The sequence below is a fragment of the Rhinolophus hipposideros genome (genome assembly GCF_964194185.1).
Source record: "Rhinolophus hipposideros genome assembly, chromosome: 3".
Classification (NCBI taxonomy): domain Eukaryota; kingdom Metazoa; phylum Chordata; class Mammalia; order Chiroptera; family Rhinolophidae; genus Rhinolophus; species Rhinolophus hipposideros.
In genome coordinates, this window is record NC_138049.1 from 100,538,954 (window position 1) to 100,552,118 (window position 13,165).

General features: G+C 36.7%; 1 protein-coding gene across 4 annotated transcripts in view; it reads left to right on the forward strand.

Annotated features, from left to right (window-relative positions):
- BTBD9 (BTB domain containing 9) overlaps positions 1 to 13,165 on the forward strand; it is a 442,816-nt gene that overhangs the window by 86,604 nt on the left and 343,047 nt on the right. For all 4 annotated transcript variants that reach the window (XM_081044978.1, XM_081044977.1, XM_081044979.1 and 1 more), the window contains one exon: positions 8,487 to 8,698. In XM_081044978.1, the coding sequence (XP_080901104.1) occupies positions 8,514 to 8,698 (185 nt within the window). In that variant the 5' untranslated portion in view covers positions 8,487 to 8,513. The remainder of the gene's footprint in view (positions 1 to 8,486; positions 8,699 to 13,165) is intronic.

Consider the following 13,165-nt stretch of genomic DNA (forward strand, 5'->3'; position numbering starts at 1 on the left):
GTGGTTGGAATAAAGTTCTAGTCTGTAGCAAGTTTGATATTTATAATATAATATTGTTGTTGATATTAGTGAATATACTGCATTAGGTTTCTAGAACTCAAGGCAGGATCACCTTATAAACTCTAATTTTAGAGTTGTCATAACAGCCATTTCTTCTTGTTTGCTTGTGTTACCAATATTATATTTTCTTCAGTCAGTGGCTTCCTTGCAAGAAACTTTTTTAATCCACTTGTCATTTTGTGAGTCGTAATTTAATTAAAAGTAGATAACATTTGGCAAATTCGCATAAGCAAGCACCTGGGTAAACCTGATATTTCCCTTGAGCAAAGGATGACCCTGCCTTCAGTCCTGCCACTTTGTGGAATTCCCCCTGTGCTCTCAAGATACCGCTTTGTCTATGACACAAGTGACTGTTTTTGACACACAGATCATGAGAGAGAGGTTGTATCTATCCACAATAAATATTACTAAAGCTTATTTTTTCCTGCTTTTTCTAGTTTAAAATACATGTCAATAGAAGTGTTAAGGTTTTCTTACCAAACTTTTATGATTTGTTTTCATTCTCCTTGGAATGTGAGCACCCCGTTTTGGAGAGCAAGTGGCCAGTTATTTGAATATTAACTGTTATTCTGATACAAGATTGTAGCAATTTCCTGAGTTCTCATTGATTTAGTATTGTGTTTAGCACAGCGGTAGTTGTTTGGGTATAGTATTACGGACGATCGGACGATAACTGTATCTGACTTTCTAAAAAAATCATCAAATTATGGCTCCCTAGTTGTAGAATTGATATTATTTGTCATCTAGTCCTTCTTTCCTCAGTAGACTGTGAGGTCTTCAAAGGTAGCGAAGTTATCATTTATTAATCTTTGTTTCTGTCACCTAGCACTGGGCCTGTGTTATAGAGGGAGCGTAATAAATCTTTTATCGAATGAATTATATACAGATTCAGAAACTAAGTTGTCCCTCGGCGGAGAAATGGACAATCAATGTAGGAATTGGTAAATGGAGTTACATACTCTCTCAATGAAATAATCTTGTCAAATATTTTTGTTATGATACAGTTCTTCAGTGTTTCAAGCTGAGCATATCTATAAACATTTATTTACAAACACATAATATCATAGAGTGACAACAATTTGGATCTGGACTGGGTGTTAGTGATCATTTCATCTTTCCCAGGCAAAGACATTTCAGGAATCCTGAGACCAGAAAATGCCCATGAACTCCCGTCATATTTCTCATGTTAGCACCTTACTGCCCGGGTGTTATTACTGTTCTGCAAGGTTTAGAATTGGATTTGCAGAATATCAGAATCAAGGTTACACCTACCAGTATGGCCATTCTACACCTGCTTCTTCAAGCTTTTGGATGACATGGGTAGAGTATATATCAAAAGAAGTGAGGTATCCTTCCCATGGGAATGTAGATTGTGATGTTTTTTAGAGTGTTTAAGATGCAGACACGATATCATTTATCTCCCCAAGCGATACTCATTTAAAATTTAAGGAATACTGCTTCAAATTACACCCCACTGGGTACCAAGAGCAGAAAGAAAGTGCTAAACCATATGCTTGTAAATGCCATCTCTTTCCTCAAGAGAAAGGTCTTTTATATTTTGCAATTAAAGAGCAGAAGGTCTTTTTCCCCATAAAGGCCTTTCAGTCAGGAAATAGGCGATTGGAGAGAGCGGGCTTCCCAGGGGAGATTTATACACCATTCAAGGACTCAGTGGCATCTCCACCTGGTGGAACTTGCTCTTTTGTCATTTCCTGATTAAACTCTGCAGAGTAAACTGTAATTCTAAAAAATGTGGCAAACCCTTGTTAAAGAAGAGTTTGTAAACAGTTCTGCTGGAAGTGAGCTTTGAGTAAAGAAACTGATATTTAGATCGCTGTGGTTTTTTCAAACTCCGTGAGGCAATTAAAACATTACAACATTATGCCCTACGTATGGTGTTTCACTTTATTGGTGCACATTGTTTATTATTATAAACAAATGAGTGTGGGTTTCTCATTGTGTCATAAACAGTCACTAACCCTGAGAATTTTTATTTTATTAGTTTCAGGTGCACAAGACAAAGTAATACTTAGACGTTTATCATTTATATCCCTCACACTGTGTGAACCCCCCTCCCCCATCCACTATCCTTCTGATATGGCACCGAGCCATTACATTTCCACTGTCTCTATTCTTAATGCTGTACTCCGCTTCTTGTAAGTATATACATACATACATACATATATATGTATATAAAATTATAGTTGGTATTCATTATTGTTCAGCTTCAGCTTCAGGTGTACAGTGCAGTGATCAGGCAGCTACACCGTCCCTGAGGTGGTCTCCCAAATGTAACCCTGAGAATTTTATAATGCTGCTTTTGTCTTTTTTTATTTACTTTTTGATGTATTTGAATCAAGGTAAGTTGGCCAACCACAAAAAATAGTGTAGTTTCTTTGTCACCATCCCTGATAAATAAATCCACGTGAATCCCAGAACCCTCAGCTAATAATTGTGTACGGTATGCTCAATGGTAAGGTTTCCGGGTTCAGATCTCCCTGTCCTCTCTTAGAGTAAGTCCCTGTTTCCCCTGCCTTCCTACTTTCTCCTTCCTCCCACCTGGAAGGAGCAGCTGGAGTGAATAGATTATCGTGGCCCTATCCTGTGAATGGCCGCAGGAGCGCCCCTTAGAGCATTTTGCTTGCCTGGAGAAACTCTGCCTTCGGTCTAGAAGAAGTCATACTGACAATCCCTAGGTGAAGATCTTTATTGGACTGTGTCAGATAAGAGTGTCCTCATAGGGTACTCTGCCTGGTAGCTGACAGTCATTGCTGTTTGCTTGTTGTAGTGTAATGAACTTTCTGTCCTTGCCTTCAAGTTGTTTTCAGTTTTTATCTGTGGGGATAATATGTAGTCCCTCTGCTTAGCATTTTCTGTCTTAGTCAATCAGGCGCTACTGGTTGTGGCAAATTTACATATTTGCTGTCTCATACACAGGCGAATTTATTTTGTCATTGTAGTGGCCAAATACAAATATTTGGCCAATACAAATATTTCAAAGTTATTGAAATATTTGTATATAGTTTTCTGACAAATAAAATATGCTTGTTACAAAAATTTTAAACATTACAGAAATATGTAGCTCTCTATGTAAAACTTTTTCCACAACCCTGATCAAATTGGGTTAACCCTTATTAACAATTTGGTGTTTGCTTTTTATTACTAACAAATAAGATTTTACTATAATGCTGTTTTATAGCTTGTCTTTCTGCATGCAAATACAGATATTTAAGATTTTTTTCAGTGTCAGTAGCATTTAACTTTATTCTTTTTATAATATTCCATTGATAGATTTACCATTATTAGTTTACCCAGTTCCCTTTAAGTGGGCATTTAAGTTCTTTCCAATTTTTTGCTGTTACAGAAAGTGCTGAAATTGACATCCTTATATACTTAATTTTGTGTTCTATGAATATTCAGCTTACTTTTTTCAAAGTGGCAAGTCAGATCTTTTAGTGAAAAAAAAAATGCATATTTTTCTTCCACTGAATTGAATTGCTACATTTGTACATACCGAATTCCCGTGTATACTTGGATTTTTTCCTAGACTAATATGTTCCAATGATATGTGTCTCTAATATGACATTGTTTTAATTACTCTAATTTATGATTTGCTTTCTCATCCAGTAAGCTGGCCTCCTCTTACTCCTTTTTTAAGGATATATACCAAATGACATATTTATTCTTCCTGAAGAACTCTTTAACCCAATTTACTTTAAAAACTTTGCTGTGATTCTGGTTCCTGTATTAATTAGAGTTGTGTCAGCTTAAAAAACCTCTTGATAAATATAAAATTGTAATTTCTCATTCTCAATTTTCTAATGTCTGCCCATTTTTCAAATTGTTTTTTTAACTGTGTTTCCCGACCAAGAATGTTTTGTTGAATTTTTCTTTCTGTTAGTGAAGCACTGTTTTTGTTCACAGTTTAAAGTGCAATACAATAATTAAGTATGCTGTTTTTAATAGTGTGATTTGGGGATGATTGGTCTCTTTACAGCATTGGATCTTTCTATCTCCAAATAATGTATGTCTCGTCATTTATTTTTCTTAATTCCCTCAATAGAGTTTTATAATTTCCTTTACATGTTCTATGACGTATTTCTAGGTATTGCGTGTTTTGCAATTACAAATTGCAAATTTGTTTCTCATATTTTCTAGCTGGTTATTTTGACATGGAAAGGTACTCTTTATTTTCAGATAATTTTATGTGGTCATCTTAGTGAACCTTCCTTATTTTTCTCTCATATGTTTTCATTTGATTCTCATGGCTGTTTCATGTGGGCAATTAGATTTATCAGCAACAGTGATTATTTTGCCTCTTTGTTTCCTCTTCAATTTACCTGTGACTTGGTTTTCTTAATTGCACTGTTTTGTTCCTGAAAAATGCTAATAGTGAGAAGAGTAGACTTGTTGATCTTATTTCTGAACTTCCTAGGAATGTTTCTAGTGTTTTATTTTTAACCAGGTGCTTACACCTGTAACAGTTAGCTTGTGCATGTGTGTGTCAAGTTAAGAAAGTATCATTTTATCCCTATTCAATTAAAACATAAAAAATAAACTTATTAATGTGTATATAAAAAGATATTTGAGCTTTTATAGTGCTAATTATATGATTTATTTCTCTTTTGACCTTTTATTTTGATGACTTAATTATTTTCCCTGATAGTCTTCCATCCTTTTGAAATTGACTCACTCTGTCATAAATCCTTCTGCTTAATTTTTCTAATATTGTACATAGGATTTGTTTTCATTTATCCTGGTTTTTGAGAGTGTGGCTATGGTACATCTTTGTTTCAGGGGTACATTGGCTTCATAAGAAGCAGCAGAAAACTTTTTCCTATTCGCACAGGAATAGTTTAACATTGGAATTACATGGTCCTTGAAGTTTGGAAGAAACCCATCCATAAAAGTTTGGATCTGGCATATGGGAGGTGAAGTGTCAGGTATACATTTGGGCAACTGCGGTAGGTTCTTTCCAATCTAAGATTACATGAATGTATCAGGTAGGTTTGTAGACTCCTTGTTTCCAGTGCTTTTGCTCACATTATTAGATCCTCTGATTGTTTGTGGGGATATACAAAAAAGAGTTCAGATAGCATTATTGAACTTTTATTTTTAAAGGCCTGCTTGCAAGGTACACTCTCGTGTGGCATCAGGAAACAGATTTTAGAAGGGCTCTTGCCATTAATTGATGAGCTCATGTAAAGTGTGCAAACAGCATGGTTTATGTTGAACACTGCTTTCCTTCTTGGAGTCTGGAATTTGGATCCTCGCCAGGCAAGAGCTACCTGCAGAAACCCCCATCCGCTCCCCTACTAAACACCCTGGGTACTGAGTCTCTATCCAGCTTCCTAGTTGGCAACATTTAACACTTGTCACACCTTGCTGGGGGAATGAAGCACATCCAATGTAACTCCATTGGGAGAGGGTCCTTGGAAGCTTGTCTGGTTTCCCTCAGACTTTACCCCATGTGCTTTTTCTAAACCTTTGCCGATTTTGCTTTGTTTTCTTTTGCTGTAATAAATCAGAGCCGTAAGCACAACCATATGCTGAGTCATGAGAGTCCATTTCATGTGACAGGCCCAAACAGTGATATTAAAAAGCAGCGGCAGAGTTAAAAAATATAAAACTTAAACAAACAAACAAAAAACCACTTAATTTAACCATGTCATTATAGGTGTGGAAACAATCTCATGGGAACAATCACAGGGTAAAACGGTGAACTTAATTTCCCCCCCAAATTTCATTTATTGTGAATTTCATTTATTGTGTGGTTTCTAACACAGGCTTTTTAAAATGCAAGTGGGTGGACCCAAAGTATCATTTTATACATAAGCTAGGGCATCAGGTGAAAATATTTTCTGCATACAAGCTTTGGCATTGATAACTTCGCACCATTTGCGTCTTTGCAATAAGATTCAACATGGAATTATATGCTAAATGAATTTTCTCAGCGGATATTTTGTTTGTGTATTAGTGCACCTGCGTAAAAGTTGTGAACCTGCAACAGTCGGATTCAGTGACTCTTCTCAAGGCTGCTCATTAGAATCACTTCAGAATAGCGATTATACATTTCAGACCAATGACATCAGAATCTCTGATGGATGGGCTCGAGCATCTTTGTTTTTTTTTAAGTTCCTCATGTGATTCCAATGTGTGGCAAGCTCATTGAAAATCACGGGTCTAATTAAAATTCTTTATATATGCCAATAAAAATTGCATTTACTCCATACTAAGTGGCTATATTCTATACCTGGCAATATTCGCTGTATGTTTCCAGTTGGAAAAGCATAATTAAAATGTAAATTTACCATAATGAAATTATGTGTATTAAGAAGTACAGATCTGGAGAACCTATTAAGGTGATATTTATAGTTGTACATGTAGTATTGTTTATTATGTATCATTTGAAGAATTATAAATTTACTTTTGATCTAGTTAACCAAAAAATCCATCATTGTCAATGACTTTGCCAGTCATTTGACTCTTAACTCATGATGTGGATAAAATTTTAAGAGATAGTTATATCAGTGAATATATTTACTGGGTGCAGGCACACTTCCTTTTATTGCTTGTCCCTTTATTGCACTTCACAGGTGTTGTGTTTTTTACAAACTGAAGGCAAGGCCCTCCACCAGAAACCTAAACCAAAAACTGAAACAGTCTGAACCTTTTTCTAGATTATAGTTGATCTTTGATCACATGTTACAGCAGGAGTTTGCCAAGTATAGCCTGAGGGTTAAATCCCGCCCTTTTCTGTAAATCGTTTTATTGGAATATAGCCATGCTCATTCAATCACTTATTGTCTGTGGCTGCTTTTCGTTGAACAGTATTGTGACAGCGACCATATAGCCTGCAAAGCCTAAAAATATTTACTGGATGTCCCTTGACAGAGTTTGCCAGCTCCTGTGTTAGATGTTGTATCCCACATTACATGACTGATTTACACATGATTTGCTGACAGTCCTAAATGGATCCTCTAAAGCTGCATTTGGTCTTTTATATACAGGTGACTGCAGATGATTCTGTCTTTAGAGTTTTCAAATGGAGGTGGCAGTTGAAGGAAAGGAATTTGCTCTGTCAGTGGGGTTTGGGGGAAAGCTGCTAGCCCTCGGGTGCTCCTAGGTAGGGGGCCAGGAGCTTGTGTACTGACTTATGTGGGTTGGGTGTCTCCTTGCCTAACGCTTCCTCCGGCTCCTGTCCTCTGCATCACAGAGGACACCCACCCACCTCTGCAGGGGTGGTCATGGAATAGCAGTAACTGGAGAGCCTGGACCATGAGGAGCTTCCACTGCAGTCACTGAGGATAAAGGCCATTTTCACACACTTTGCTAATAATGGATCTGGATGTGACATTTTAAAATTAGGAGTGGCTTAACCTTTAATCCTTCCCTGTCCAAGTGGAGAGTTCTGGAAGGTGTGGAGGGCTAATGGAGAGAGCACGTCTGGCTCAATTCCCCTACTCTCCGGTGTGGCACAGGGTAGCTGGCTTACCTCTGAGCTGTCAGCCATGTCTCCACCCGGGCAGCAGGATGCTGGAGAAGGCTCTCCTCCACTCCGGTTACTGACACCTGAGAAAGCAGTACCTGCAAATGCAGTGGAGATTGAAGACTAGAGACATTTTTAGCCATCGGAGCATATAACTCCCCTTTCCAAATGGATAGATGTTAATCAAGTTTTAGCTCTTTGATTTTCAGTTATATTTGTAGATAGGAATTGCATACAAAAGCAAGGAAGTGCTTGTAAATGAAATTAAATAATGTTTGGTGTAAACAGGCAACATGATCATCAGCACAAGTTTGAGAAAAATACTTGGGGTTTTTCTTATTTTGAGGGGGATTAGTATTCTTGCTATAAACTTCATTAATAATGTCAAGTTATTTTTGTAAATCCAGGGATTTTATAATTTTTATAATAAAATATTTAAGATGGTTTCAGACCAAAACCTTTGAAATTATTTGAAATGCAATGGTTTATTCTGTTTGTGATTGGAGTCTAAATCTATTCCTGAATGACTGATATTGGGAGTGGTTACTAGTTAAACTTTATTAAATAGATCTGTGCTAACAGACGAGTTCTTCTGGTGGTTGAGTTTCTTTTTCCTGAGGTACTGAGAAATAAGGGACCTGTATTTGGGAGCAGCTCTGTAGATTGTGAATGCTCTAAGTGCTATTAGTGTTTGAAAACCCTGGCTTTGATTTTGGCTTTTCTGGTGTGATAAGGCAGTGAAGATAGTGGGTTTAATGGAAGCAAGCTGAATTGCTTTCCAGAATAAATGGGTTAATAAAGATACCAGTAATGATGAACTCTCTCTCATGAGATTTTATTAAGTACTTTACATTTTTTCTTAGCTGTGTTTATGGTGTTTGATTTCCTAAGTGCACTACCTTCCCCCACTAACTCTCATCCCTTCTTTATATCCTAGATCAGTGACTATCATCTGTTCTACAAGATGAGTAACAGCCACCCTCTTCGCCCCTTTACTGCAGTGGGGGAAATTGATCATGTGCACATTTTGTCTGAACATATCGGTGCTTTGCTGATTGGAGAAGAATATGGCGACGTCACATTTGTTGTGGAAAAGAAACGTTTTCCTGCCCACAGGGTAATTTTAGCAGCGAGGTGCCAATATTTTCGGTAAGTCTGTAATACTTTTCGAAGATTGAAGTCAATTGCAGAAAACATTGGTATTTTCTAGTCTATGAAAAATATGTAACCAAGCATAACAATAAATACTGGTAATCCTTCACTTCAACATCTAAATGAATTTCATTTTTGTAGACTTTTTAATTTTTCAAAATTGCCTTTTTTCAGGAGCCAGCTTAGAATGATAAGGTTAGAAGGCTCCCCAGGCTAGACTGGGTGCCCAGTCAACCGATTTTTAAGGCCTCAGGAGTATTTCTCAGGCTGAGTCTTTGTTGCCCTGACCTTCTCCTCACAGTTGGTGACCAGTGGAACTTAAACTGATTTATTGGCAGACTGGCTTCTTGTTGCATATAGACTGCCCTCTGGACTTGCTGATGAACATGAATACCTCTTAGTTTCAGACTAGTGAGATCTAGGACCTTAGAAAGCTCAGCACATCTATCTCTTAAGACAAGCAGTTTGGTAACCCCAAATGACATGAAACTTAAGTGTTTACTGTTTCGTAGTTATGTTAGAACTAAAACTAAACAAAATATTTATGTATTTAATTAATGTAAAAATTTACCTTATATGTTGCTATTCTTTGTTACTCAAACCCTTAATTTCCAGGGTTATAAATGTTAAACTGAGTTCTAATTACTCTACATTTGCCTAATGTTAAAAGGGAATCATCGCTGAATGATAATTTATTTTTTATACATCCATAGAGCCTATATCCAGAAAATCATGGATTTGCATGGGAAACTTGATATTGGGAAAATGAGGTGCCGATGGCTTAGAGAGTATTTCTGTTACTTCTAGTGAAAACCAGCCTGAATTTTACAGTCAGAATTACCCGATACAGAGAAACAACACCTAGGGTCACATACATTGTAGTAAAGTATATCTCTTGGCAATATTTACTATTTAGCTAGAACTCTTCTAGTACTTAATGAACATTTTAAGAACATTCCATCTTGTACATAGAAAATGCCACTGTAGATGAAGCTAGGGGTCTAGAAAAGAGAGTCTGTTAAGAGTTTTAGTGAACACTCTCCTGTTGGTCTTGATAATGGTCAACTCTACCACGGCAGCTGGCCTGGGGCTGCTCACTGTTACCAGCCTCTGTCCTCGGCACACTTTTCCCTTTGTGTTTCTTTCCCTTTTCTTACTTTTGTTTCACTCCTTACTATTAAAGAGTTTTTTAAGAGCCCATCCTTTCTGAACTCAGAACATTTTAGTTTTATGTTTAATATTCGGTAATAGTAAATGCCATACCCTCTTTCAAAAATAACTCGAGACAACTGTACGTGGGTATCTTTTAGGTGATCAGTATATTCTTTTTTTTCAATTTATTGGGGTGACAATTGTTAGTAAAATTATATAGATTTCAGGTGTACAATTCTGTATTACATCATCTATAAATCCCATTGTGTGTTCACCACCCAGAGTCAGTTCTCTTTCCATCACCATACATTTGATCCCCCTAACCCTCATCTCCCTCCCCACACCCCCCTTACCCTCTGGTAACCACTAAACTATTGTCTATGTCTATGAGTTCTTGTTTCTCATTTGTTTGTCTTGTTCTTATGTTGTTTTTGGTTTATATACCACATATCAATGAAATCATATGGTTCTCTGCTTTTTCTGTCTGACTTATTTCACTTAGCATTATACTCTCAAGATCCATCCATGTTGTCACAAATGCTCCTATATCATCTTTCCTTAACGCCGAATAGTATTCCATTGTGTATATGTACCACAACTTCTTTATCCATTCATCTATCGAAGGACATTTTGGTTGTTTCCATGTCTTGGCCACCGTAAACAAAGCTGCAATGAACATTGGAGCGCACGTGTCTTTATGGATAAATGTTTTCAGATTTTTTGGGTAGACACCCAGCAGAGGGATTGCTGGGTCATATGGTAATTCTATTCGTAATTTCTTGAGGAACCTCCACACTACCTTCCATAGCGGCTGCACCAGTCTGCATTCCCACCAACAGTGTATGAGAGTTCCTTTTTCTCCACAGCCTCTCCAACACTTGTTGCTCTTTGTCTTGTTGATGATAGCCATTCTGACTGGGGTGAGGTGATATCTCATTGTGGTTTTCATTTGCATTTCTCTGGTGATTAGTGATGTTGAGCATTTTTTCATATGTCTATTTGCCATTTGTAAGTCCTCTTTGGAGAAATGTCTCTTCAGGTTTTCTGCCCATTTTTCAATTGGGTTGTTTGTTTTTTTGTTGTTGAGTTTCATGAGTTCCTTGTATATTTTGGATATTAGCCCCTCATCGGAGGCACTGTTTGCAAAAATCTTCTCCCATTCAATTGGTTGCTTCTTTATTTTGTCGATGGTTTCTTTTGCTGTGCAGAAGCTTTTAAGTTTCATATAGTCCCATTCGTTTATTTTAGCTTTTATTTCCCTTTCCTTTGGAGTCAAATTCATAAAATGCTCTTTGAACCCAAGGTCCATAAGTGTAGTACCTATGTTTTCTTCTATGCAGTTTATTGTGTCAGGTCTTATGCTTAAGTCTTTGATCCATTTTGAATTAATTTTGGTACATGGTGACGGATAGCAGCCTAGTTTCTTTCTTTTGCACGTGGCTATCCAATTCTGCCAGCACCATTTATTGAAGAGGCTGTCTTTCCTCCATTGTATGTTTTTAGCTTCTTTGTCAAAAATTATCTGTCTATATTTATGTGGTTTTATTTCTGGGTTCTCAATTCTATTCCATTGGTCTATGTGTCTGTTTTTCTGCCAATACCATGCTGTTTTGATTATTGTAGCCCTGTAGTACAAGCTAAACTCAGGGAGTGTGATACCTCCAGTATTGTTCTTTTTTCTTAAGATTGCTTTGTCTATTCGGGGTCTTTTGTGGTTCCAAACAAATCTGATGATTTTTTGTTCTATTTCTTTAAAAAATGCATTGGGATTTTGATGGGGATTGCATTAAATCTATATATTACTTTGGGTAATATGGCCATTTTAACTATGTTGATTCTTCCAATCCATGAGCATGGAATGTCGTTCCATTTCTTTCTGTCTTCTTCAGTTTCTTTTAAAAATATCTTACAGTTTTCAGCATGTAGGTCTTTCACACCCTTGGTTAAGTTTATTCCTAGGTATTTTATTATTTTTGCTGCAATTGCAAAAGGAATTGTTTTTTGTGTTTCTTTTTCTGAGATTTCATTGTGAATATATAGGAATGCAATGGACTTTTGTACGTTGATTTTGTAGCCAGCAACTTTACTGTATTCGTTGATTGTTCCTAATAGCTTTTTGATGGAGTCTTTAGGGTTTTCTACATATAGCATCATGTCATCTGTAAAGAGTGACAATTTAACTTCTTCATTCCCAATTTGGATGCTTTTTATTTCTTTCTCTTGCCTGATTGCTCTGGCAAGGACTTCCAACACTATGTTGAAAAGCAGAGGTCATAGGGCACAGCCCTGTCGTGTTTCTGAACGTAGAGCAAAGGGCTTCAGTTTTTCACCATTAATTATGAGATTAGCTGAGGGTTTGTCATATATGGCTTTTATTATGTTAAGGTATTTCCCTTCTATACCTATTTTATTAAGTGCTTTAATCATAAATGGATGTTGTATCTTGTCAAATGCTTTTTCTGCATCAATTGATATAATCATATGACTTTTGTCCTTTATTTTGTTATGTGATGTATCACATTGATGGATTTGCGGATGTTGAACCATGCTTGTGCCCCAGGATGAACCCCACTTGGTCGTGATGAATAATCTTTTTAATGCATTGCTATATTTGATTTGCTAGAATTTTGTTTAGGATTTTTGCATCTGTGTTCATCAGAGATATCGGTCTGTAGTTTTCTTTCTTTGTGTTGTCCTTACCAGGTTTTGGTATCAGGGTAATGTTGGCCTCATAAAATGAGTTAGGGAGTACTGTCTCTTCTTCAATTTTTTTGGAAGAGTTTGAGCAGGATTGGTATTAGATCCTCTTTGAAGGTTTGGTGGAATTCACTAGTGAAGCCATCGGGTCCCGGACTTTTGCTTTTGGGAAGGTTTTTGATGACTGATTCAATTTCATTACTGGTGATCGGTCTGTTTAGATTTTTCCAGTTCTTCATTGTTCCGCGTAGGAAGGCTATATGTTTCTAAGAACTTGTCCATTTCTTTTAGGTTATTGAATTTGGTGGCAGATAGTCCTTCATAGTATTCTTGGATGATGCTTTGTATTTCTGTGGTGTCCGTGATAACTTCCCCTTTTTCATTTCTGATTTTGTTAGTGTCTTCTCTCTTTTTATCTTAGTGAGTCTAGTCAAGGGTTTGTCAGTTTTGCTAATCTTTTCAAAGAAACATCTCTTTGTCACATTAATTTTTTCTATTGTCTTTTTGTTGTCTATTTCATTTAGTTCTGCTCTTATTTTGGTTATTTCCTTTCTTTTGCTGACCTTGGGTTTCACTGTTCTTCTTTTTATAGTTCTTTAAGGTGTAACATTAGGT